The sequence below is a fragment of the Diadema antillarum genome, unplaced genomic scaffold, assembly GCF_040938485.1.
Source record: "Diadema antillarum isolate AM-2024a unplaced genomic scaffold, OU_Dant_1.0 seq00001774_RagTag, whole genome shotgun sequence".
Lineage (NCBI taxonomy): Eukaryota > Metazoa > Echinodermata > Echinoidea > Diadematoida > Diadematidae > Diadema > Diadema antillarum.
In genome coordinates, this window is record NW_027272455.1 from 114,032 (window position 1) to 141,353 (window position 27,322).

A 27,322-nucleotide genomic window follows, 5' to 3' on the forward strand; every position below is an offset into this window, starting at 1 on the left:
GAGTTCGTTCGGTGTTTGATTCGAAATAGGGTCACCCGACTCAACAATGCAATAAACTTTTACCCCAAGCATTTCTTGAACCCTCGGTAGGCGTGGAAGTACAGCAACTGCAGTTTGACAGTATTTTGATTATTTATCATTTTGATAAAGACTTAATGGCTGGTGATTGGTTGTTTATGATTTAATTTATTAGCGACGGAGTCGAACTTTCACTTGATAAGATGGTTGATGGTGCAACTTTACACCTGTACAGTGTTTCCTTTTAGGAAAAAAAGAAAGAAAGAAAAAGAATAGCGCCAGCTTTACAAACGGTCATTATTTTTTCCGATACCAAAATGCCTGGCATGCATGCATTCATAATGATCACGAGCTGAGATCACTGGCTGCATTGAAGTGTACGTACAATACTGTGTACTGCAAAGCACCTGCTACTTACAAGCCTTGCAGATGAGCGCGCTTCTCATCGCATCGCATCTAGCTCTATTCAAGCTCGCCGATCCCAGGTACGGGTGCGCGTTCCGTACGTACGTGCATGTTGATCTATTGCTCCTTCTACAGGGTAATTCAGCGCCCCGAACAAAACCAAGCCTGTACCTGACGCAGTTAATCTACTCTAAACTCTACTTGAATTATGACTTCAGAATCTGCAAAACAAAAGATGGAGAACTGGAGAGAAAAGATCGAAAAGGCTCTGTACGAGAAAAATGCCGTCACGGATGTGTTAGCCATGCTCGAGGAAAAGACAGGGGTGAAGAGGACGTACTATGTCGCAGGTATACTACTCAATACTGTATTGAAGGCCTAGCTAGATAACATAATAACGTGTGTACATGGATATAAACGGCCGCGGCTGGCGCTGGCGTGTGTGGGTTCAATGGATGAAAGAAGTACAAATGGGCGTGGGATGAATGGCGCAGAAGGCCTGTTTAATTGATGGACAAGCGCTAATATTTCACCCGAAATACGGTTTTGTGAAATATTTTTGACGTAATATTTATGACTTATAAGCTTATGCAGTGCCAGTCAGTGCATGGTGCAATAGCTAGAGACCTTACAACACAATTATATAAAATAGCCATATGATTTTGATTTCATGCCAGGCATGGTTATTGGTCAAGACACATCATGTGGCATTCAACTTTTTTCGCGCACTGCACGGAAGTGCGGCACTAGTGTAATTTTGCACCAGTTTATCAAATGATCTCCAAACATGCACAAACTCATTCTTTTATTTAACATCCAACAGCCTCAAATATTTGCATCTGAGCTGAGTGAGAATAAAGTCCAGTAGAAAGGAATTTGCACCGTTTTGACTTTTTTACACCTGTCAGAATATGTCGATCGCCGCTAGTTTGCTATGCGATAACTGCGTTGCGCAGGAGCAGACAGCGCAGCATGGTGTACAAAACATGCTCACGGCAGCGAGCGCAGTGATCGATCTGAATGTAGCTATCTCGTACAAGTAGCAATCAGAGCAAGTTCTGTGGTATCTTTAGAACGATAATACTTTTCTGCCTTTCTCTCAGCTTGTACTGAGTCGTGGTTGTGATTGATTGAGGATTGGGGTTGTTTGTGTTGTGTGTGTGTGTGTGTGTGTGAATGAATGAAAGAAGATTGTGAAAAATGTGGTTATAAGACAAGGGTGGAAGAAAAAAGCCTTAGGCTAGGAAAAGATAGAAAAGAAAATGAAAGAAAAGTTATTTAAAAAAAAAACCTGGAAGAAAATGAAACAAGATGTACAAAAAAAAAGATTTACACTAAAAGATAATGGAAGGAAAGAAAGAAGAGAAACTCGCATTATAAAGGAAAGCAAGGGAGAAATTGATATGTTTGAAAAGAAAAGAGAAAAGCAAAGAGAAAAATGTAGATTGAAAACAGAAAAGCACTAGGTAGAATAATAGAGTAAAAGATGAATCAAAACTGGATGAAAGCAAAGATGAATAGGAAGGAAAGAAAGAATTATACAAGTTGAAAAGGAAATAATGAAAAGGATTCATTTGATAGAACGACACATAAGAAAAAGATATTGGAGAGGATAGAAAGGAAAGACCTTCGTAGTTGGAGGGAAAAACAACCCATGAAGGAAACATTGGACAATTAGGCAGAAAGTATTTAAATACAAAATTTAGAAAGTTTGACAAGAGGAAAACCACAAGAAATGATTGATAGGAAGGAAAGGGAAATTTAGGTGTAGATTCTACCTGAAAATAAAAGAAGAAAAAATAGAAGAGAGAGATATAAGTGGCAACACACATTCGCGCATGCACTACAACCGCTTTGAAGCTATACAACCGCTAACGCAAGACTTGGCCAAGGAAAAGAGAAAAGCAAATTTTAGCTTTTCAATGACACCATAGGAAAAGCCGCTCTGTTGCTACATTCAGACCAAATGATCGACCCTTGGTGCATAAAATGCGCTGAACGTATTCGTACTGTGCTTGTGTACAAAGCAGCATTTCAAGCGATTGTGATTTTCCAACGATTTTCCGACACTTGTATTAAGTGTTAAAGCTTAACTTTTATTCGACCTTGGAGACTCAGATGCAAGTATTTTAGTAGGTTACTGAATAACAAGGGTGAGTTTGTGAATGTTTGGAGTGATATACCACTCTCGTGATATCGCGTTGTAAGTTTGTCTATCATCAATCATTCATCGTGTGTGAATATCCCAAGAAATCGCACAGTGTGAGGTGGCCGTTAGACTGCCGTTATCGCGTTGAAATTTAATTGTCTATCATTCATCATGTATTCGATCTAACATTGAACTGCCGTTTCTATTATTTTGTTATTCATTAAAACTCACTATTTTATAAAAGAAATAGAGTCTAGTGCACTTGTATCATTGTACATGTAAGTGCTGTGGACCTAACCTAGAACCTTTACCCCTAGGCCAGGGCCCAGGGGCACTGCCAGTAATATATGTTCGCATCAGTGTAGGTGTCGTGATTTCCGTAACACCTAATTGCACCAAAATCCCCCCAAAATTCTTCATAGCATTTCCAATCACTCCCATAGACACTGAATTTGAACCAAATCGACTGTCAGAAAGTACTGTATACGCCATATATTTCGCGAGTCCACATTTTCGCGACTTGAGACTTCCCGACGATTTCGCGATCGTGGAGTCCTGTTCTGAACGGAGAAATGTGTACGCGTACGTCACATTCATATGAGGATCAGAGTTAATATTTTCGCATGTTTTAAATTTCGCGAATAGCAGCTGACTCGCGAAATTCGCGAAAATAAAAACCTCGCGAAATATTCGGCGTATACAGTATTGATGTTGACGTCATCTGGCACTAATGTAAAAAGGACCCACATAAAGGTTTGACCTCCTGTGCAAAAATTTGACGGCATGCAAAAGCATCCACATGTAGCTGGTAGTTGAATCTGGGACGGCATTATGGTCGAATTATGGCAGCTTGCTTGACTTAAGCCTTTTGAGGAGGAAGGCTTTTTCGCTGTATGGTGTTGAGTGATTTGGGGCAAACGAAGCGAGCTCAGCTGAGTTGGACAGTGCGAGGGCTTTTTATGCCTCCGCCACGAAGTGGTGCCGGAGGCATTATGTTTTCGGGTTGTCCGTCCGTCCGTCTGTCCGTCCTTCCGTCCGTCCGTCCGTCCGTCCGTCCTTCCGTCCGTCCGTAATGAATTTTGTGGACAGGGTAACTATCAAAACCTTTTGAGGTATCCTAATGAAACTTGGCATGTATGTGTATTAGGGGGTGAAGTTGTGCCTATCAACTTTTGGGTGCACATGCTCAAGGTCAAAGGTCAAAAGGTCAAGGTCAAATGCTTAAAATTGCACTATTTCCCCCATATCTATGCATTGCCTGAAGATATTTTTTTGAAACTTAGTGTATACATGTATTACCCAATTAAGATTCTTTGGTGAAAGTTTGGGGTCATGAGGTCAAAAGGTCAAAGGTCAAAAGGTCAAGTAAAATGTTAAAATTTCACTTTTTTCTCTGTATCTTGGAAATTGTTCAAAGTATCTTTATGGAACAAAGTATACATGCATGTACTGACTGGCAGTAGTTAGCTAGGGAATTGGGGGTTCATGGGGTCAAAGGTCAGGGGTCAAAGGTCAAGGGCAATACTTCGAAATTTTACTATTTCCCTTATGTTTATGCAATGCCAGCAGGATTATTTTTTTTTTAACTTAATGTATGCATGTATATTACCCACTAGAGATTCTCTGGGATTTTTTTTTTGCCAAGAAGGTCAAAGGTCAAAACGTCAAAGATCAAGTGAAAGTGCTGAACTTACTACTTTCTCCATATCTCGGAAGCGGCTCAAGTAATCTCTAAACTTAGTACATATTTATGTATGTTCTGCCTGACAGTGATTCTCTTATGAATCAAAGACCAGATGAAAATGATAACAATTTACTGTTCAATACAGAAATTGCACTTTTTCTCCATACCTTGAAAATTACTCAAGTGCGTAAACTTATGAAAGGGTCAAAGTCGAAGTTAAAGTACATGCTCTCCTATTCATCCAATTAAACATAGGTCAAGGAAGGTAAACATTCGTATTTGTGACAAACATGTAATTTTAATATTTTGCCAATTTTGTGAAAATGTAATCACACATTGTCCACATGTACTATAGACCTATTAGGAGAATCATGCATTATGGCGGAGGCATACCAGTCGCCATAGCGACATTTCTAGTTGAGATCTGATTCGCATCCTTACAGTGTATGTTAGCCCTTTGAATGACTGATTCTTTTCCCCCCTGAATTGGAGGGCAAAAATTGACCAATTTGCGTGTCTGTCTGCCTTTTAGCGCTGCCGTGGCTATGACTATTACTTAGTAGCTTATTTCTAATCACTCGCCTAAATTGGTCATCGTGAAGCATCATGATGCTCAAAACAACTTGCTTTTCGAAAGCAATCACAGCGGATGCTGCTTACACAATCTGAAACCGAAATCTGATACAGAATTCAGCTGTCTGATATTATACGACAAATCTTTCAAGCTGAATAAAGTTTGTTGAGAAGTGCATTTCCTGGAGTGCACATGACCACAGACAGACACACAGTCACACACAAACACACAACCAACTTCTTTCAACTTGCCACAATTGTTGTACATATTGATTTTGGTTATAGCTTGTTATTCCGAAGGTTCGTTATTCCGAAGGCTCTTTATTCCTAAGATTCATTTTTCCGAAGGTTCATTGTTCCGAATTTCATTTTCGGATTAACCAATCTTCGGAGTAATGAACCTTCGGAATAACACTACAAATTTTCGGATTAACGAACTCTTTTTCATTTTCAGATTAACGAACCTCTAGGTATAGGGAATTTGCATGTTTCGGATTAACGGACCTTCGGAATAGCGAACCTTCGGAATAACAAACAGCACTCTTGATTTTCACCTTCAGCGTCTCGTCCCGATTATTACAGTTACCTGAAAGATACGTCACCTACTATTAGATGGCTAACTTCAGTTTCAGATTGGGCAGCATTGAATGTTGAATTAGCAGCTTGTGAAGAGCGAGTTGTTTTGAGCGTCAGCATGAAAGTTGACGTTGGTATTGACGCTTTCTGACAACCAATTTGGCTCAAATTCAGGTGATTGATTAGAAATAAGCTATTAAAGGCATACTGTATAGCCTGTGAATCTGGTGCACTTGGTGCAGGGGATTTTGAGATTTAATCTACATCGATATGAAAGTACATTTGAGCCCATTGACTTTCATGTTGCTCAAAACAACTTGTACTGTATGTCCCCCCAAAAAAAATTACAACGAGACCCTCCGCAATGATATCTTTAAAAATAGTGAATCAATCTAAATACAAATTCAGGGTATGAAACTATAAAACTCATTGCCCACATCTTACAGAAAACCCCATTCGATTTGCTTCAGTGGTCAAAGAGAAATGAGTAATTTTGTAGAGGATGTCAGGAATCTCTTCCCTCCAAGTTTTGTCTATTGTATACACACACAAGAGCATCGAAGTGCTAAACTTGGAAGAATCAGACTCATGACATGCTTTACAACAATCCACATTTCTCTGTGACCGCTTAACCAAGTTGAATGGGGTTTTCTGCAAAATAGAACTAAGATGTTAAATTTTAAGACCTTGAAGTAGCATTTAGACAGTTTTATCATATTGGGTGTTATCAATGTGAAAATCTGTAATTTTGGGGGGGACATACTGTACTTCGTGAACCATCACGGTGTATGCTGCTTGCACAATCTTGCGACTGAAGTTAGCAAATATTATGTGACCTATCTATCAATGGGTGTCTGGAATGTTCTTGTAATTTATAAAATTCCATGAACAGTGGAATATGAGCTATTTTATGTGAAAAGAGAATTAGTTTTAAATTTCATGGTGAAATGAAGTTTCTATCTTGAGATAATTACCTTTCAAATCACAGCAATATTACAACTTCTTTTTTTTTTTTTTTTTGCCGAGTGTGATTGAAACAGTGTCAAAATCATGTTTGCAAATAGCGCTGTGAAGAGCTGCATGAGCACGTGGATCCTCAGCGAGTGGTTAATGAGCATACAGTCATTAGAAAATATTATGCGTAACACAAGTACCTTTACCAGCACAGAAGCCCCTCCCCATACTGTGTGTGCTGTGTGTGTGCATATGTTTGTGTGCTTGCTCTAAAACTTACTTACCGGTAAACCTTCCATTTTTTTTTTTAACACTTGCAGTGAGTGCCATGCCGATGCCTTGTTCACACACACGCACAACTAGCTGCATGCAGCCACATTTTCAGCTTTGTGCCAAGAATGCCACGTGATGGCAATGTGTGTCAAATTTTACACATATGCATTAACCCCTATGTGTAGATGTGACCATGGATTCTTATATGCAAAGCCATGCCCAAAACATTCACTGTTGAAAAAAAAGTGATTGTTAGGGGTATTTTCAAGATATTATCCCCATCCGAATACATGGGGTTCATGAGAAACTAGCCATACCATCGCATTCAGCATATCCGAAACTACATGTACAATTGTACTTGCATGCCACAGGCTGGTTCATCTACTGAAGCAGACACTGAGATGTAATGAGGATAAGTGTGATCCATCAACATTTATACCAGTTTATTGTCAATACACCAACTCTCTAAAAGAATATGAAGACAAACTACTTCTTCATATGATACCAAATTTGTTAGCATTCGTTGTTGGCGTGCTATGGGGAAAATGCGATCAATGCAAAATACTTATACAGCTCTGTAAACAATTAAGAATTTCCTATGACTTTGATAGAGTTTGGGTTTGCGGAATTTGAGATTTCGATATGGGTGCAAAAGTACATTAGAGCCCACCTGCTAGTAGGCCGAGATTGCTAGATAAAACTAGATTCTACATCTGTATTACAAATTACAGTAGACTCTACATGATAAGGTCTCTACTCTAGGTAAAGATCTAGAGTAAATGACTGGGTACTAGTACAAAGTGTATGTGTATACACGGCCTAGTTATATTTCCACATGAAGTTGTTGAGATTTGCTTTACTTTGATTAGACCTAGATCTAGACACAAATTTATAGTTCACTTAGCCTAGTTAAATATTGAGGGTGGAGTTCTTCATTTACCCCCCATTGATTTTCCAATACCATTTCCAGTCTACACTACCCTACCCTTGTAAGCTTATGCACGGATGCAAGCAGACATGAATGCACATATTTGGCAAGTGGTGGGGATATGTCCATTAGTTTTAGCAGGGGTACATTGAACTCTTGCCAATACTGGTTTTAGGCCATAAAATTTTATATTACCATGATGCACGTTTCCATGTGATTCCAGAATTGTGTAAACAGGTTTTATTGGCTTTTTTTTTTTGGGGGGGGGGAGGGGGAGATGCTCTCAAGCTTAGACAAATGTACCCTACAGATTGTGTCAAGGTCAATACCCATTTTGTGTTTCAGTGTGTAAACTAAAAAGTTACCTGTACGGGATAAAGTTGGCAATATGCTGGTACGCTGTACCCTCTGAAACAGCTTATACACCTGTACAGAATACAAGTAGAGAGTATACATGTAAATACAGTAAAGTTTCAATAAGTGTGTCCCCCTGAAGAATTCTGACTAATATCAGGTATTGCCTGCATTTGAGATGATGGGTCACTAGTGTCTTTCTATCAAGGACTTGAATGGGTTACAAGGGGCTTTAGATATCTGACAAACAGTTTCAGTTTCTCTTACTGTGAGTCAACAACATAGTTTACTCTAAAAAAGAAGAAGAAGAAAAAAAAACAAAAAACAAACCATGATGTTCGATGTGAATGCTAGTGGAAATGATAGTAACTTCTTTAAGCTGTTGAGGACGAGTCCAAGTATACTCGGGCAAGTGTCTGTGGGAAATGCGTGTTATAGCAAAATCAGCCCATCCTCAGTGGGTTAATCAGTATTATGTACTGAGTATACCATCACACAGACCTCAGCCTGGAGTCTGTGGCTGCTATACTTTCTAGATTATGATGAATTGCTCATGGGAGCCAAAATTAGATGGCTGCTGGCTGCTGTGTAGAGGTGACTTTGAAGATAGTTTTGACAATATGAACATGTGGGACTTAGTATGCTGCAGTGACAGAAACTTACAATACATTACATAGAGCAACTAATTTCATAACCTCAAATATCACAGTACTGTAAAACTGGAGTGTACACTTGTATCAAAATTTTAATTTCCCAACCCCCTTTTTTGGTGTCATTTTATTCTGTTGATTGATAAATATTGAGTGGAATTCTCCACAAAAAAGACTGATTTGGGGAATGTTGAATGTTTTTCAGAAGAAGAACGCTTAACATTGGTATGCAGTGTATCAGTTACAATATACTTACGTACATTCAGAAATTTGCTACTGTAGATAATCTTGATGACTGTGTGTTATGCTGAAGAGTTTATTGTTACTGGTGAAACATTTTGAAAGTAATGAATGAAGCATGGAGTGAAATCTTTCCCTTTTTCCCCCTTGTGCCTTTTTTTGTCACTGAGTGCATTTATTCTGCCTCCATTTTCTGCAAAGTGGAGCTCGCATGCATGCCTTTGGAAGCATGCATGTGCACAAAGGCTGCCATACTAGCGAGCATGCACACCCTCCTACACACTGAAGGATGACTTTGAGGTAAGGACATTGCACTGGGCTCAACAACATGTATAGTTTATGAATTGCAGACTCTTATACCAAATAATTCCATTCATCTTGTGCTGTCATGCCCTGCACAAATCTCTTGAAGGGTACCATGTTATTGTACCAACAACTTTTAACTTAGTCTAATTACACTCTATTTTGTTTCAGTGGCTTTTTGTGAGAGTAATTTGAACTTTTGTAGAAACTTTACAGAATTGTAGACATCTGAATCATAGAAGAGTCTGAAAGTAGCAGACTAAGCCAATGCCGAAAAGTGAGACTCGTCCTTATGTATTTCTGCATTCCGGATAATCCAGTGATTCACTGAAGAGATAATTTACTTTTGTGGTTAGTACTGCCTACTAACTCTAGGCCCTGATTGTTCTTCCACCCCATGCCTCCAGTAGAGGGCAGATTGACTCAGGGCATGCAAAAATCTCATGCAGTATGAGAGAAATGGGAGAAAGAGAGAAGAAACTGCCATGTCATTGGCAGATGCAGTTACATCTAGTGCACATGCTGATGTGTAGTCCCATTGCACATTTATTGTGAAATGTAGGATAGAAGTTGGTCATCGTGGTTTTCACACCCTTACATCCTCTCTGCCTGATCTAATGCACTTCTAGTTCTGGTAATAACAGCAAAGTATGTGCACATTATATCAATGCTTTATCGAGCTCTGAGATATGTCTATAATCTATATTCCCCCCCCCCCCCCCCAAAAAAAAGGGAGCATTGCATACTACTGGGCAGGTCTGCTGTGTTACACAGACCTACCAAGTCTCACCCCTCTGGCGTGAGACTCACGCCTCAGCACCTCATCTCACGCTCACATGCCCAGCATCCATTTTGTCACGCATCCAGGCGGCAAGAAAATAGAAGACCACAAAATAGGTAAAATGCATCAATCACATACAGGTGTAAGAGCCGGGGAATTCGCTGATGTCCAGCCAGTATCGCGAGTCGGGGAAATTCCACGCACACACAAATGACCGTAATTCATTCATGATCCGCGCGCGCCGTAACAGAATAGCACAGCTCACGGCCAACTGCGCCAGAGTGATCTCTGATATATCTCAGTACTGTAAAAGTGGAAATTCGCGCAATTCGCGCAACCAGAAACTAGCGCAAAAATAAAAGCCTGTGAATATTTTTGCTTGCCATATGTTCCTGTGTGTGACGTCTTGATTCCGCGGAATTAAAAACACGCGAAACTCTTCTGACCTGGCCAAGCGCGAAAAATTAGTCGCGCAAAAATATTCACTTTCACAGTATATAAATTATAAAATGTCCTGTTCGCATTTTATTCTCAGGCAACCAGTTTATTAATCAAATCATGAGCTTTGGTGCATATCTGTATTAAATGCAATTCATTAACAAAACCTCACAGGTATGCACCAAATCTTATAATTTCATATTCCGAATTTAAAAAAAAAAAAAAATCCCTACCGTGGGAGGCTGAAGGACAAAATTTACTGATTTTTATTAGGCTGAAATGGCATTGTCAGCCATAACTTTGTGAAGGAATGTTCAGTGGTAATTAATACACTTTATGTATTAAGAAAAGAAGGTATGATGACTATTTTCATAGTAATGATAATGCCGGTACGTAGGTCAAAAGTCACTCTTGCTCCCACCCCTCCCCCCCCCCCCCCAAAAAAAAAAAAAAAATTAAAAAAAAAATAGCCATTTCTGTAGCTTAGGTATCCATTAGTGATGAAAAGTCAGAAGGCCAGGTAGGCCTACTAATGATTATTTTTATGAACATGGTAGCGATGATAACTAGTTCAAAGGTCATTATACTTTGTTAAAAAAAATGTCATTTTCCAGCCTTTAATCAGCTTTGAATGTTTAGTGATTATCTGATGATAAGAATAGAAATCAATGAAAAATCAGTTTTCTGAAACAGCAGAATTAAATTAAATCGGAAGGTCAAGGTGAAAGGTCTGTGAGATTTATTTGCATTTCTTTTTTTTTCTTTTTTCAGCCATTATACTTCCATTTCAGAATAGTGGATAGAAATGAAATTGGGAAATACTTTCTTTGTACAAATAGGATTAGGCCTAAAGGTCAACCCCAGTGGACAAGATCAGTGAATGCTATCAAAATGTAAATGAAGGACCATGTACAGCACATCTGTTACATACACCTAATTGAAGAAATAGTGATAATAAATTCAAGAAAGAGGTATCCCATTTGCCTGTGCTGTCTTGACATACTCCAGTTTTTACATGGACAATGACAGTGTGAAACTCTGCATGTACACATGTTTTACAGTTACAATATGTACACAATTGGTAGTTTACTTGACACTTTATAATGTGCATCCCTGTGTAGGATTGACTCATGATAACTCAACATGCCTCCCTTTCCATCCAATATTAAAGTGGAAACAGTTTTGCTATGGCCAATTTGAGAACAATGTCCTGAGATGTACTAGGATCATTTGCAGAGTTAATGAGTAACCATGTTAAATCTTCTTTTTTCAGTGTGTGTGCTATACAAAGCCTGTGTATGTTTGCAGTTTGTAATACGGGGATAGGATTTGAATACAGTGTACCATGGGTATCTGAAACTATCAGTCACACAGTAGTCTTTATTACAGACCCATCTTTAGTTGAATTTTCTGTTGAATATTTAAGCAAGAAAGACACACTAATATGCGAATGTTGTAATGTGTGCTGAATTGCTGAGCTCAGTTAATGGAAGCCTACTGTGTGTATAAATGTTTAAAGGACAAGTCCACCTTCATATACATAAGGATTGAGAGAATGCAGCAATATTAATTAGTAGAACATATCAGTGAAAGTTTGAGGAAAATTGGATAATCTGTTCAAAAGTTAAGAATATTTTAAGTATCTGCGCAGTCACTGCTGGAAGAGAAGACTACTACAGTGTATGATGTCACATGCGTACAACTATATAAGGAAAATAAAAAGAGAATTTCACAAAACTTTACTTATTGAATAAAGTGCATATTTCTTCGACTTGCTACTGACGTATGTAAAGGGTAATATTATTCCCCCTGCCTTCTGAAAGAGAGAAGTCGAGTGTTCTTTTGTTATGCAAGAAAAATGGAAATATGTTGAATTTTCTTTATTCTTTCTTTATATCGTTGTACTCATGTGACATCACAAGCTATAGTAGTCTTTTCATCCAGCCGTGACTGAGCAGAAACTTCAAAAATTCATAACTTTTTAACGGATTGTCCGATTTTGCTCAAACTCTCACTGATGTGTTCTACTAATATTGCTGCATTCACACAACTCACATGTTTATGAAGGTGAACTTGTCCTTTAATGAAGAGTATTCACAGGAATATCTGATGGACCTGAAATATCACATACAATACTTCACCTGTCACAGCAAAGGGAAAGAAGAATGAACAGTTTGAATGCCGGGATGCATTTTCTTCTGTGTTTTTTTAAAATTTTTTATATGTATTTCTTGTTAGATCAAATGTTGATCCACCATCCATACCTTTTTGCATTATACAGTACAGGAAAGGAGCTCTGAGTCTCATTTGTGATAGAGGAAGTTGCACTGTGATATTCAATACTTAAATCAAGTTTCAAAATAAATGGTGGATTTATAGCATGTGTTTCGTGCCTGTCAGGGAATTCATAATTGATTTTCCAAGGTGCTGCTTTCAATAACAAGGGAATGCTGAAGCCTAAAATCTATTTCAATTGAAAATGTTCGCTTAGCATGAAATGAGGCGATACAAATACTACTCGTATTCCGTTACTTTATGATGATGGCATCTGCAGGATCACTGAATGAACAGGTCATGCCTGGAACTGTCAATATGCGGGAAGGCATCAGGGTCTGTGGCGAGAAATCGATCAACATTGCACTTGCAACAGATGGTTACTGTAAAACAAGCATTGGTGTCGCACATTTGATGATAACAGCTGACGCTAGAGGCTAGAGTGTCACACCTCCATGTATGTAATCAGTGTTGCATTCAGACAGCTTGTCATCTAGACGAACGTGTAGATTAGGGAATCTCATTTACATACTGTGCATTGTGTCAGGAGTTATTGACTGTTCAGCTCTGTTGAAAAGCATGTTCCAGTCTTGCACACCTGTAGTACACCTGTAGGTTGAATCTAAGGCAGCGAAGGTTACCAGGCCAGGGGGTCCACTTTGTGTCATTGCAGGAACAAGATTTGTATCATACCTTCGTGTTGTGACGTGGGTTGAGTGTGCTACCTACCTGTGTCATGCTCATGAAAGGCTAGCTGTAAGTAAATGAACAGCGAGTTGTTGTTGTTGTTGTTGTTGTCATTTCCTGGATTGATGAGGACCAGGGGGAAGCCATTGTGGCAATGAGCTCACTCTCATATCCTGCAGTCTCTGACACGTAGACGACAGGACTACTGGTTTGCCCAAGTTTTGGCCCGATGACAGTCTAAAGTGACGTAGTGTACCTATTGTACCTACAATTGTACGTGTACACTCCTCTTCAGTTTCATGTCTCCATGGTTAACCAACCACAAGGGATCAGCTTTCCGGGCTTATGAATTTCTGACCTGACTTATAAAAGCTGACAGCTCTGGTAGAGGGAAGGACCGAGTCGATTTGACGTGCTGCAGTGCAGGAGTGCCGCTTTTGCTCTAAAAGTAGTGGAGAATATTTGTATAAAGTACTGTAAAGCAACGCAAGTGAATTATGGAGTTTGTGCAGAAAGCCAAGGAGGAACTTGCAAAGCAGCCAGCCAAGGTTCGGATAGCAATTCAAGGTATAGAATTAGAGTTGGTGCATTGCTGGATGAGTTTAAATTCATTTTTCTTGATTTCATGCACTTCATTGGTACACTGTGTATTAATTACATTGCATTACCTAGTGATATTTCACAACCTGTGATTAATACCAGGTGGGCTGTACACTTTCAGGTACAGAGTATGTCAAAGTTTCATAAATTGGTTGAGATGATCTTGATTTTATGTTTTAAATAAAAACACTTTGTTAGAGGGTACATATATTAACCCATCAAGGACAAGTCCCAAGTACAGAACATACTCAGGCAGGTGTCTATGGGAAATGTGTGTTGTAGCAAAATCAGTCTGTCCTCAACAGGTTAACTTTTTATACCCCTATAGGACATTCAAACATTACAAGGTAGGTATACACTGTACAATATCTAGCATGCAGGAAAATCCTTTTTCTGCTTTCATCATGCAAATGTGCAACTAGGATTTGTGTAGAGGGTATGATACACATTATGTACACTAGTACATTGTACACTGTACGTGTAGCCTATCTGAAGCGGTGTATGTTTTGTGTAATTATATACCCTGTCATGTACTGCCCGTATGTGTATGATATGCAGGAACCCAGTAGGATGTAGTGCAAAGTACACTGTACTAGTTAGTATACATGGCTACAGGGGTGTGCTGATGTAGTGTTGGTACCATGGTTTGAGAAACAAATCTTAATCTTGAATCTGAGGTGAATGCTTCTCTCTCCTCTTGTCATTGATCTGATATTGAACATTTAGAAGATAGTCATTTTCATAGTAAATACAGGTTGTGGTAGCAGCTGGAGTAAAAGTAACAATAATAATGATATTTTGGAGATTGTAATCTTATCAGTAATAGAAGTACTGTAAAACGAGGAATGTTCGCGTGCATTTTGATTTCGCAAATTTCGCGAGCGCCAAGATTCATAAAATTAAAATGCATGTGAAATTCCTTGTCTACACTATATGCATTAAATGCCAGTGGTAATTCGCGAAAAAAAATTTCATGCCACGAAAAAGATCGTCGGCTCCAGTTCGTGAAAATTTAGTGCCGCAAATATATTATGTTTTACAGTTCTTAGTAGAATTATCTAGTATGCTGATGATGATCATTATCATTATTCATTTCTTTAATGTTAATAATAATCATCATTATTATAAGTTGTAGTAGTAGCAGTAGATCATTGTTTAGTTATTTTTGATACTGCCTGTGCACTACTGTACATGATGCACAAAGCAGTTTGTAGCATTGTATGTATTTTGAAAAGCAGAATGTACATGTACGAATATATGTATACTACAATGTACATGGTATACTACATGTACATGGTATGCTTTTTAGCAGCACACAGGTTGACCCCAACTTTTGCCTGAAATCAGCTACTTCCTGACTGAAAATTTTATCATTCGTAGCTGAAGGTAACCATGTCATGTGACCCTCGAGTGTGTCCGCGGCACCAGAGTCCTCAAGAAGGCTCTAACATATACTGTGTGTACCAAAGGGCACCATGATAAAAAGTTCCATGGTACAGTTGCCACCATCTAATTGAGACATAGACCGACAGTAATACTTAGTAATACAACTTCGACAGGAATAGAATAACGGAGTAGCAATTTTAGATACACTTTAAATGGTAAATGTATTTGGTTTGATATTCACACAAAATGAAGACCTCGTAAAAATTGATTCTTACACAAGGATGAAAATTCAATGAACTTGTTAGCCCATTCGTCAAACTTTGTTGTTCTTGTTTGGCTGACTCCATTGTTGATCTTTCAATAATTGGGGACAGTTGTCTTATTGGGACAAATGTCTTGTGAGTTGTCCCTATGGAGTGGTGGTGACAACACTTTGTATGAACTGAAGAAGGCAGTAGTATCTGTGATTAGTAACCCCCCCCCCCCCCCACACACACACACACCATGTTAAAAAAAATCCATGTTTCTTTGTTTGTTTTTTAAGGCATCCATGGTTACAGCAGTCCATGCAAGTTTCTTCGTGTACTATTGTATTTATTGTCATGTAAAACACTGCAGATAAATTTTGTATGCTTTGTTTTGCAGTTACCGGTAATCCTCCTGAGTACATACACATAAATGAGTGTCAGTACAAATTGTTATGCAATTAGGTGTTTTAAGTATGTTTATAATCCTATACTTTGTCAAAATATGAGTGCAGTGATGGCCAAAGCTTATAAATGACTAGTCATGTGCATTAACCTTTGTTTTGTTTTTTGTTTTTTTTTCTATTTGTCCAGGTCTTGTGGCCCTTGTTGGTATCTGGCTGGTAGTCGGCTACGCAGCATCATTTCTGACAAGTTTCCTTGGCTTTATGTATCCGGCATATTGCAGGTATGCTTAGACCTTGAAATAGCCACGTGCATTATTACGACGGACTTGTAGAAAACGGTACATTTTAACTAAGCATTTCAAATATACACACAAAACATCAACAATACCATACAGCTGATATTTCTAGTTCCATTAGATTGCATGTGCACAAAAAAGAAAGAAAGAAAGAAAGAAAAAAGAAGCTGTTTCTAGTCCATGTGTCCAACTCTCCAGGATGAGAATGTCTTGCTTTGATTTCATATTTTGCAGTCATCATAATCTATAGACTCTCTAATTCCATTATTCCTTTCCATGCCATGGACATTTGACAAAGTGTACAGTGTACCATACTAATATTACTATGAGGTGTTCTGTACCAACCAGCGCTGAGGAATCGGCATTTAGGAAAATTTTGAGTATATAAAACAGACAAATAAAAGGAAAGAAAATGGTAACTGTCCCTCCCCCATACTACACTGTAAATACTGAACCAAAACATGGTCAGAATGTATTGTCTGTAGCCATCTGTCATGTACAGAGCTTGTCTGGTCATAAGTCATTTCATGGATGTGAGTAGGAATGATTGATGTGATTATTGTCACAGTCTGTGTCATCTGTACTAGAAATTATACGCATCACGGAGGAAGTCAAAGAGTGTGTGTGTGTGTGTGTGTGTGTGTGTCTGTCTGTTGTGTACAACAGTGTATATCATGGACACAGGGAGGATTTGATAAATGGAAGTAGGAGAGGATTTGGCCAACAGAGCTGGGAGAAATGAACTCTAGTGCCTAATAATGTCACGTTCCAAGTGCCTGCCCCCGTCCCCCCCCCCCCCCCCCATAATAGAGTATAAAGAAAAAGGAAAAATCTATAAAAGATTGGCTGGCTAGCTGTCAACAAAGGCGTGTGATGTCTGCATTGTATGATTTCAAGGATGCTGTAAACTTCTCAGGCCCTCCATGTATAGCTGTAGAAATGTGCCCATCAACTGACAGTAATTTTTGGGGTTGAGTTTTCCAAGACTGCTATGCAGAGTTCATAATTGATCACAAACATTTCAACCCCACAGCAGATTTACACAGAACTTAAGCAAGTAGCATCCCTAGGGCGATATGATCTCAGTTTGTTCAAGTGGGCACCATGCACCATGCCCCCCTCCCCAGAGGGCCTCCAGGGGTCCACCCCCTCCAAAGTAAGGAATCTTTTAAAATCTTCTTCTCTAGAACCAGAAGTGATAGAGCCACAGTAAGTTGATACTATGAGTTTGATAATACATTGATGGCTGTAGTTTCAAGTTTGTTTATGGCGAACCATGGGTGCCCCCCCCTTTTTTTTTTCGATTGGGCGGGGGGGGGGGGGGTGTCCAAATTGGGGTCTAAATTGTACACTTACATCTTCTTGAAAACCCCATGATGAATTTTCATCAAACAAGGTAGGTGTCATTCCTAGGGGGATAGGATCTCAATTTGTTCAAATGGGAAGCATGCTTTCCCTGGGGGGCCCCTAGGGGAGTCCCACCCCCCCCCCCCCCAAAAAAAAAAAAAAAAAAAGTTAAAGGGAACGCAAACCCAAAGAGCAATGTGGATTGAGTGAAAGCAGCAACATTACTAGAACATATCAGTGAAAGTTTGAGGAAAATCGGACAATCGATGCAAAAGTTCTGAATTTTTAAAGTGTTGGTGTTGGAACCGCTGGATGAGGAGACTACTAGAGGTTATGATGTATGAGTGGACAACAATACAAAAGAAATTATAAAGAAAATTCAACAAAAATTCACTTTTCTAGCATTATGAAAGATCACTTGACTAACTGCTTTCAGAAAGCAGGGGGAATTATTGCTACCCTTAACATATGTCAGTATCAAGTTGATGGAATGTGTACTTTTCATGAAAAATGAATCTTTGTAGAATTTTCTTTATATTTTCTTTACATTGTTGTCCACTCATACGTCATAACCTCTAGTAGTCTCCTCATCCAGCGGTTCCAACATCAAAACTTTAAAAATTCATAACTTTTGCATCGATTGTCCGATTTTCTTCAAACTTTCACTGATATGTTCTACTAATGTTGCTGCTTTCACTCAATCCACATTGCTCTCTGGGTTTGCGTTCCCTTTAAGGAATCTTTAAAAAATATTATCTGGAACCAGACGTGATACATGTAGAGCTAAGTTATTTCCTTTTTCCTGTAGTTTATTAGAGTCTGCAAGAATACCTAGAAGGTGAACTTGCATTACTCAGGTGAGTGCAAGACCCCCAGGTCTCTTGATATTGTATCCCCCAAACAAAATTTGCAGTATAAAACTATGTGATGTACATGTATGTATCTACCATATCTACAACATGTATCTACTTCTAGTAGATAGAGATAAAGAGAAATCTTATATCAACCCAATGTTGTTTAATAATGCAGGTACATATACAATGTACAGTATACAGTATCGTGTCTACTGATATGCTCACACGCTGTGTGTATGTGAGAACTGAGACCATGATATAATACTGGTACTATATAAACCCAAGAACAGCTCCATTTTGTGTGCCTTGTATATGAGTGAATAGTTGAAATGTATTCAATTGTCTACAGCCATATAAAGTATTATCACATATGTGAGAGAAATGCATGTCTCTTTATATTTAACATGTGTGTGTTTGATACCATCATGATCCTGTCAGTACAGGGGCAATATGCACAAATATCTCACTGTTGCAATAGTACATGTGAAAGACGAAAATGCCCACACCTTTCCATACAGAACTCTTGAACGATATTGTAATGCATGTGCATCTGACTGTCGAGAAGACATGTGACATGTGGCATCATGTTCTGTAAATGAAGAGTTATGTTTCATGTCGTTATATTTATTCTTCCATAGCAGCTGCTCAGTCCGTTAAAAGTGATTACCCCCCCCCCCCTTCATTCGATCCCAACATCCATCGATATGTCACAGAAGAACAGCTGTCCAAAGACAAAGCATTTGTACTCATAGTTCCTGAACATATCATTTTCGTTCTGATCTGCATGGGGCAATGACTAGTTTGTAGATGTAATCAAGTCTCTGACTTATTCCTCCTTTCAAAAACCTAATGAGCTCTTCAGCTTTTCTGTTCTTGTTTTATAAAATTAAATGCAATGCAATACACAGTTCATGTGCATATAACTTCCATGTCTAGTTGTTGCTACTGTATAGGGCTTTTTACACTTGTGTTTCTCAACCCCGAACTTTCTCTGACCCAGGACTATCGTTAGTCCCGTACCAATTTTTTCAGCTATTTACACTCGCCAATTAGTCCCGTACTATCTCTTGTCCGGGGCTAAGGAGAAAACTGACCTTTTTACACTCGTATTTCTTAGCCCCGGACTTTCCAAACCACATGAATATTCATAATTACGCTGTGTACTGTACACGTACACGCACGCACCGGCAGCACTTGATTACCTCGTTTCTGATTGGTCAGTGAGGGTCGGACTTCGTCTCCGTCGCTTAGCCTAGGATTATTTTTTCGTTCTGTTTACACTCACTTGCTTGGCACCGCAATTGCGGTGCTAACCCCTGCTATTTTGCAGGGCCAGATAGTACCGTACTATCGGTGGGGCTAGCCCACTTTGGCAAAAACGAGTGTAAACAGAAAGTGGGCTAAGGATAGTCCCGTACCAACGGTGGGGCTAAGGCCCCCCCCCTTAGACCCGCCGTTGGTCCGGGGCTAAGCAAAAATTTACAAGTGTAAAAAGCCCTTATGTCAGGCAAGTCTCAGTCAAACCTTGTGAGTGTAAGGAACAATTTTTTTTTAATGATATGCCTGATTTAGATTATATTAGATTTTAAATTAGGGTATGACAATAGATCTATGGAAGTAGGGCATATAGAATATTTCAGGTGAAACAACACTGTTACTTTTACATGCTATGAAAATTACATCAATTCTTTGCAATTTATGCATACCTCCATTTCAAAACTTTGAGTTACACAGCCAAGTTGACAGTTTATGGATTTCAATAATAAACAGGGAAAGAAAAGATAATTTCATGATTGTAATTCAGGAGTAGACGGTGCTTACATCCTGTATATGCTGTGTAAAATACATAAAATCCCACTGTGTTTGTGGGATGCATGCGCTGAAATTGCTTGCCTGGGCAGGGTTTCTTTGTTGGTTGTTTGTCAAGCATGAAAACGCATGTGCTATGGGTATTACAAGAAAATGAGAGAAAAAATAGTCGTTTCAAGGTTCGTTTGTGGAAAGTACGGTAATCTCAGGTTCTGAGTCATGACACTTGGAGGATTCTAGCATGATAATGCAGGTTTTACTGCAATGCTGTAGGTGCTTCAGCACAAATAAACTCATTATGACACACACCCTCACACACATGCACACATGTAACTTTGTAAGCACACATACTTGAACACACACATTTGTACACACATGCATGCAGGTGCTCAGTCACAAACAGTACACTAACACATACAATGTACTTTGTTGTACATAAAGACATGTTTCTGTAATGTACAACATTTATTTATTTATTTATTTATTTATCTATCTTTATTTTTTTACATTTATTATGATTCATGGATGTTTATTTTCCTACAGCCTTTAACCAAGCATTTCATTCATATGTTCCCTCCCATGTACATTGTACTAAGGTCCTTCAGCAGGAATTCACTTAACAGTTTTTGCTACGTTGGGCAAGCATTCTGCAAGCTCTGTGGGATGCATGCGCTAAAATTGCTTGCCTGGGCAGGGTTTCTTAGTTGGTTGTTTGTCAAGCATGAAAACACATGCTATTGGTATTACAAGAAAATGGGGGAAAATATATATATTAGTGATGTCAAGGTTCGTCATGTCATGAGGACAACTTTTGTGAACAAAACTTGCATAGACTTTGAATGCTAAGCGGTCTATTGGCGATCACTTAGGTTTATTACCCATGCAAAAAAAAAAAATATTGTGTGAACTAGTTAGGGCCAGTAGTGCCATGCTTTTGACAGGGTGGTATCTATTGTACAGAGAGAATGATGGTTGAGTGGACATGCATGTATTATTAACATCGTGTTCATGGTACACGTACCAATACTACCACGTATTGTGTGTGCGCATGTGTATGATAGCACTAGCAGTATTTTCAGATCAGGTATGCATGGCAGTGTTCTACACCTACTCCAACCAGTGCAGTCAGCTGTACATTTTATCATAGGGGCATATGTATTTGTTCTGCGGTCAAATCTATCAAATATAAAGGGGGGGGGGGATGAGAGGAAGGGAATTCATTTTTTGTGAGTCTTCATTTGAAGGTGACCTTGTTATTGTGTATCAAGCGGGTACAAAGTATTTCAGGATGTGACGTCGGCTACGTGTCCTGCATGTGGTTACCAGTGTTGGACTTTTTGTTCCTGTACATTTTAACCTCTGTGAATACAATTCAAAGCCATTCGGTTCCACCTTGTTTCAATTACCGGTACTTAAACATTCATGGTTCAGTCTTGCCTTATAGCAAAAACTGTGCTTGAATTTACCATTAAACAGGGCTGTACACTAACCCATTTTTTTTTCCTACTGGTCTGACCTTTCAGACCAGTTGGTATACAGTTTTTCCATTTTTTACTGGTCCATTCCTGAAAAAGTTACTGGTCCAACTGTGATTTGTACTGGTCCTGGACCATCAGACCAGTGGTAGTAATGCAGCATTGCATAAAACATAATGCACATGTGTACAGTATTTTGGCACCTATGGTATTATTTGGTGATGATGCATTATATGGGCTAGACTGTTTACATGCAGATGGAAAATTATAATCTTTTATCGGCCAAAGACCACAGAGTTGATATTGGCTCTTTATACCACAGTTTGGTATTAAAGATGCAGCCTTGCTGGTAGTACATGCGATGTAAAGTAATTATTCATTTTGGGGTCATTTTACTGGGTATAGGGTATAAAGAAATACAGTAAACCTCATATAAGTTGACATACACAGGACTAGAAAAATCTATTGACTTGCGTAAATGACATTAAATTATGTAGTCATCAACTTCCCTTTTATTCCACTCTACTTTGGTAGAAAAAAAAGTACGAAAATCAAAATGATGTGATTTATTCTCATACAGATGACAGGATGAAATCCATTGGAAGTCTGAAGACTAAAACACTGGAAGCTTGTTGCACTCGAGTGTGCTTGGATGTGTCCAAAGTACTGAATTTCTTGATAATGTACAGATTAGCTGAGAGTCATTATGAGTCCTGACTGATGTGTTTTATTGCAAGGGAGACACATCCCTGATATGATGCTTAATCTGTGGACAGTCTTATTCAAGATAAGAGGTTACCATCTACTAGTATGCAGAAGTCGCATCTACACCGACCTAGGATAAACAGTTTCTGAAAAACCTTTTTTTTTTAAAACACGATGCAAAAAATTATTATTCCTGTGTGTGGACACCCCAAAATATTTGAGCTCTCGCAATATCAATCCTGATGCGAAAAATCAATCCAGCTTGGTGTTTTGAACTCTCTTGATAATTTGCCCTACGGAGCATTTGTGAACTGCATGCAAAGTGAAAAATGATTATGTGTAAACCCACACTGCAGCTCGCCACACTACTGAGCTGAAGTTCACACATCGGGATGCCTTGGGTCACTTTCTGGTCATTTGTTTAGGCATGTGCAGTCTGGAGATTCAAGCATTTCATTTGAATCCAAGTGAATTTTTTGCTTGTGTGAATGGTGCCAAATGAAATTGATTTCTGCATCATGATGCAGAAACCAATAACTCCTTTGTTTAAATTCTACTAGTGTTATCTGAGATGTGCGTTCTTGGGTATTTGTGAATTTTATCCACAGGTATGATTAATCCTTCCCTGTATGGCGACACAGTTAAGTTCCTTGGCCTTTCATGTGGTTCGGTACATGTACAATGTACTTCTCTATTAAAAGAGAAGGAGTTTGCAAAGAGCTACAAGTATGAGATTGTATGAAGCATGATGGAAAGAATTTACTGTTCAAATATGTGTGGGTGTGATTGAGTACAGAAGGGAAAAAAAGTCTAAATGCAGTTCAAGTTTAAAGGGATCGTACAGTTTTGGTTGAGACCTAATTTCAGGTTTGTAACATTTTTTGGTGAAATAATGAGAAACCTCTTATGAAATATGAAAGAGCATGTAATTCTATGAGGAATTCAACTTTCATTTGATGAAAATTGGTTTTGAAATGGCTGAGATATCCGAAAAAGAGCAATTCTAATGAAGTGTGGGACTCACACTTTATTACGATCGCTTTGTTTTTCTTTGTTTTTGGATGTTTCAGTCATTCCAAACCCGATTTTCATCAAATAAACTTTGAATTCCTCTTAAAATGGTATGCTCTGTACTATATCATAAGTGTTTTCTTGGTATCTCGCAAAAAGTTAAAAGCCCAATTCTCATCTCCACTAATACTGTACCATCCCTTTAAAAGGAAAACAAACAGGAAAGATGGTTAAGTGCATATGGCCCAATTCACATCTCGTGAGTTCTTTTAAATATAAAGTTCAAGTTTAGCGCATGTGAGAATGGTAGGAATTGATAGCGATACCAAAGCAATCATGAGTGCATCAGTGTGTGCATTGCTAATTGTCCAAGCCAGTGGACTATTCACAACTGAAATGAGCTCAGCAGAAATGGCAGGCAGACAGGAAAATGCAATGCACTATGCTTCCTCCCCTCCCCCTTGTGTCTTTCTGGAATTACTGTAGGTGTACTTGTGTACATTATATGCGTTCGGTGCAAATAGCTAGGGTTACTGGAGTGACAGGGGTCCCATAGCACCCCATTATTATAGTTAGTGCATGTGATAAACTTTTTTTGTGTGTGTGCAAAGGGATGTTGCATATATTGCAAAATATTGGTTGGTATACATGTGGGCTATAAACCGAAGAAATACGATCACATGATTATATGTAAAGGTCAATAAAAAACTGTGTCAGAGCAATTCACCGCTTAGATCCTAGGAAAGATGTGGCTGAGGTCAAAGGTCAAGATCATAGTCTGGAAGTTTTCAATTTCAGAGACAAATTAGAGAAGTGGTGGAATGTACATGTATTCAAACTCTATCATTGGGCATTGACCATAAAGCAGTTTATGGGTGTGATTTAGAGAGCTATTTATTTTTTGGAAAGAAAATCAGCTTGCAATGTTGCAATGTACCTTACTAATTTGATGATTCCATGAGCATACAGTATGTGACTGTGCATCACAAAAGCAACAAATAGTGGCGCATCCTGATTTTGCGTGAGGACTCAAAATAGGTGAAATGGGTAAACCTGGTCAATCTTCAGTTTTTCATATTTTCTGGAAGAGCACTTCTATGTAGTTCTAAAGTTCGAGTTTATAAACTGAATGGGAAGTTGTGTTTTTAGCAGTTTTTACAAGAGATGCTATTTGTAGAATGGTGTGATTAGGTATGTCTTAGAGACCCATTTTCACTTCATAAAAACCCTTTACACACTGTTCACTTTTAAATCCAAAAACTTTTGAAAGGATGGTGCTACTGTATTGAAAGTTACTATCAGTCTGTCATGAATTGAATCTTCTTTATAAGTATGGAAGATTTAAGCTTAATCTGATGATCCTTTCATTGTGGCTATTACAGAGTTTTACATCCTATTTTTTGTCCCATTCATTGCACAGTGTGCAACTTGGTAAGATGACTATTCATAAAAGCACTTGAATAGACCCTAAACTTGAAAGCCTCTTTTCTCAGTAAAGTTTTTTTTCAAGTCTGTGTACAACATTATTAACTGCATTATCTAGTCAGGTTAGAAAGGTGCAGTTGTATTGAGTTATACATCATTTCAAAGCTTGAAGTCTACTCTTTCAAAACCTGTCCGTAACTAAAAATCCATGCCTGGCACTTTTTGTTGGTTTTGTGATGCAGTCACATAGAGAAAATGTCAATGAAAATTGATGCAAATATGAATAATTGATAAGAAAATAGGATTTTTATAAAGAGCATTGGTTGTCACGAGAACAAAAAAAAAAAAAAAAATCATGTTATAATTTTGTGCATTATGAATATTAAAACTGTGCTGCTGAAAAAGCTCCTGTATCAGTCAATTCAAGTGTTGATGTCTAACTGTTTTACTGTTGGTAGTGACTTATGGAGAAAGTACTGCAGATAGGGTGATAGTAAACTGGAAAAAACAACAACAAACAAACAAACCTTCATGTGCAGCAGAAATGTCCTATAATTAGAGGATATTTTATTGTGGGCTAAAGCATTAAATTACAAACTTACAGATGTCTCAAGGTAGATCAAGTTCTGTATCCAACCTGTATTTAAAGTTGCGTAGCCCATAAATCAGTCAGTAACACTAACCTTCCTTCATGTGTGATTGTACGGTAGATAAAGGTAGATACAGTATATGCTGGACATGTTCTGACATGTTTTTCTTTTCTCGCTGTTGAAGTCATCCCCTTGAAGTGTATTCTCTGTTCTTGCAAACTTTCATTGATGCTCCACAGATATGTGCTCATTTAAAATGTATTTGTTGTCATACTGGTCTGTACCAACATTGTGCTCAAAACTTAGTATTGAAAAACAATTTAGAACATGTCATACCTTTCCTTGTCCCGTAGTTCCTTCTTGTGGAAGTGCTTCTGGAGTCTTTGTGTCACTGTGTCAAAAAGCAATGACATAGATAAATGCAAACCAAAAGAAAAAAAAAAACACTTTTCATTTTCAAACTGCACTGTGGATATAGCCATAATCTGTTGTTCAAGTACAGAACATGCACACACTATGCTGATTTTATCATATTTGAGACCCCATGCTGCTTTGCAAAACAGTGCCACTGCCATAGATGCCTACCTGTTCAGTGGTACTATAGAATGGTGATTCTTCTTGGATCTTTCATAATATGTCCATGCCTGTGCAAGTATCTTGGGTCTAGTTCACCCGCAAGGATGCCAGAATACTGTGATTTCTTGTTGTCATGGTTACCAGAAGTGCTTCAGTTCATCCACATCCACTTCAGAATCCTCTCATTTGTTGTGCTAATGTAATTCCCAATGTAACTTCCCAAGCAGTTGGATGGTGTGGCCCATTCTTCACACACTCACTTGATTATATGTACATCAAGAAATGCATCGGAGTAGGAATATGTATACACACAACCCAATCTAGTGTAATTTTTCGAAATGATATCTCGCACTCAGATTGCCATCTTACAACAGGTTGATGCACTGAGAATTATGCTTTAAATATAATAAAGACTTATTTATTAACTTCATTTGGTGAGAGTCGATATCCCCTCTTTCCTTGCTTGGCAGTGTTGTATATTTTTAAAGCAGCACATTTGTGGAATGAATATGATCATGACGCCTGTCAATTTGCCATCGGAAATATCCAAATCAAGTGGTTGCTGACAACAGCACTTTCACTTCTAAGGTTTTATGCTGAGCATTTATTGATTTATCAATCAAAAGTTGAATATTATATTTCTCATGAACAGAAATGTTCAAGAATGATATAGAATTGTTCTGAAAATTCAGGAATGCTATTAAACAATAACATTCTCTCTCTTTCTCTCTCTCCCCCGTCTATATTCTGTTTCTGTTTGTCTGCCTCTGTGTCCTTCTATTTCTTCCTTCTCCCCATCATCTTTATCTGTCTGTGTGTGTGTGTGTGTTTGTGTGTATGTGTGTTTGCTTACAGTGTGAAGGCAATTGAGAGCACCCAGAAGGACGATGACACCCAATGGCTGACGTACTGGGTGGTGTACAGCGCCTTCAGCCTGGTTGAGTTCTTCTCCGACATCTTCCTCTCCTGGTTCCCCTTCTACTACTTGGCCAAGGTACGGGGCGTAGCCTGTCTTCCAGTCTGTTGGCTGTTTTTTTTTTTGTTTTTTTTTAATTGCCCAACAAGTTGCACACTGAAATTGCAGAGAAATGCAGGAGTGGGCATGTGGTGTCACTTTAAATTTAGTAGCAAAATGTAACAAAACAGCATGATAAAAGAGACTAGTCTGCTCAATTCCATCAAGTGGGATCAGGCCATTAGATTTTGTCAAGGTGTTTTCTGGTATCCTTTGTGTAAAGACGACAGGGAACATGGGTTTTAAATTTTATGGTTGAGATGTATTTGGAATGAACATGTCTGATATTGGTAA

The 27,322-nt window shown here is 38.5% G+C and overlaps 1 protein-coding gene across 1 annotated transcript in view; it reads left to right on the forward strand.

Moving 5' to 3' along the window:
* The first annotated feature begins 490 nt into the window (after positions 1–490).
* The window catches only part of LOC139712230 (receptor expression-enhancing protein 5-like), a 36,098-nt gene continuing 9,266 nt past the window's right edge, over positions 491–27,322 (forward strand). The window contains exons 1-3 of the mRNA XM_071624068.1: positions 491–773; positions 16,113–16,206; positions 26,869–27,007. Coding sequence (XP_071480169.1) covers positions 632–773; positions 16,113–16,206; positions 26,869–27,007 — 375 coding nt within the window. The 5' untranslated portion in view covers positions 491–631. The remainder of the gene's footprint in view (positions 774–16,112; positions 16,207–26,868; positions 27,008–27,322) is intronic.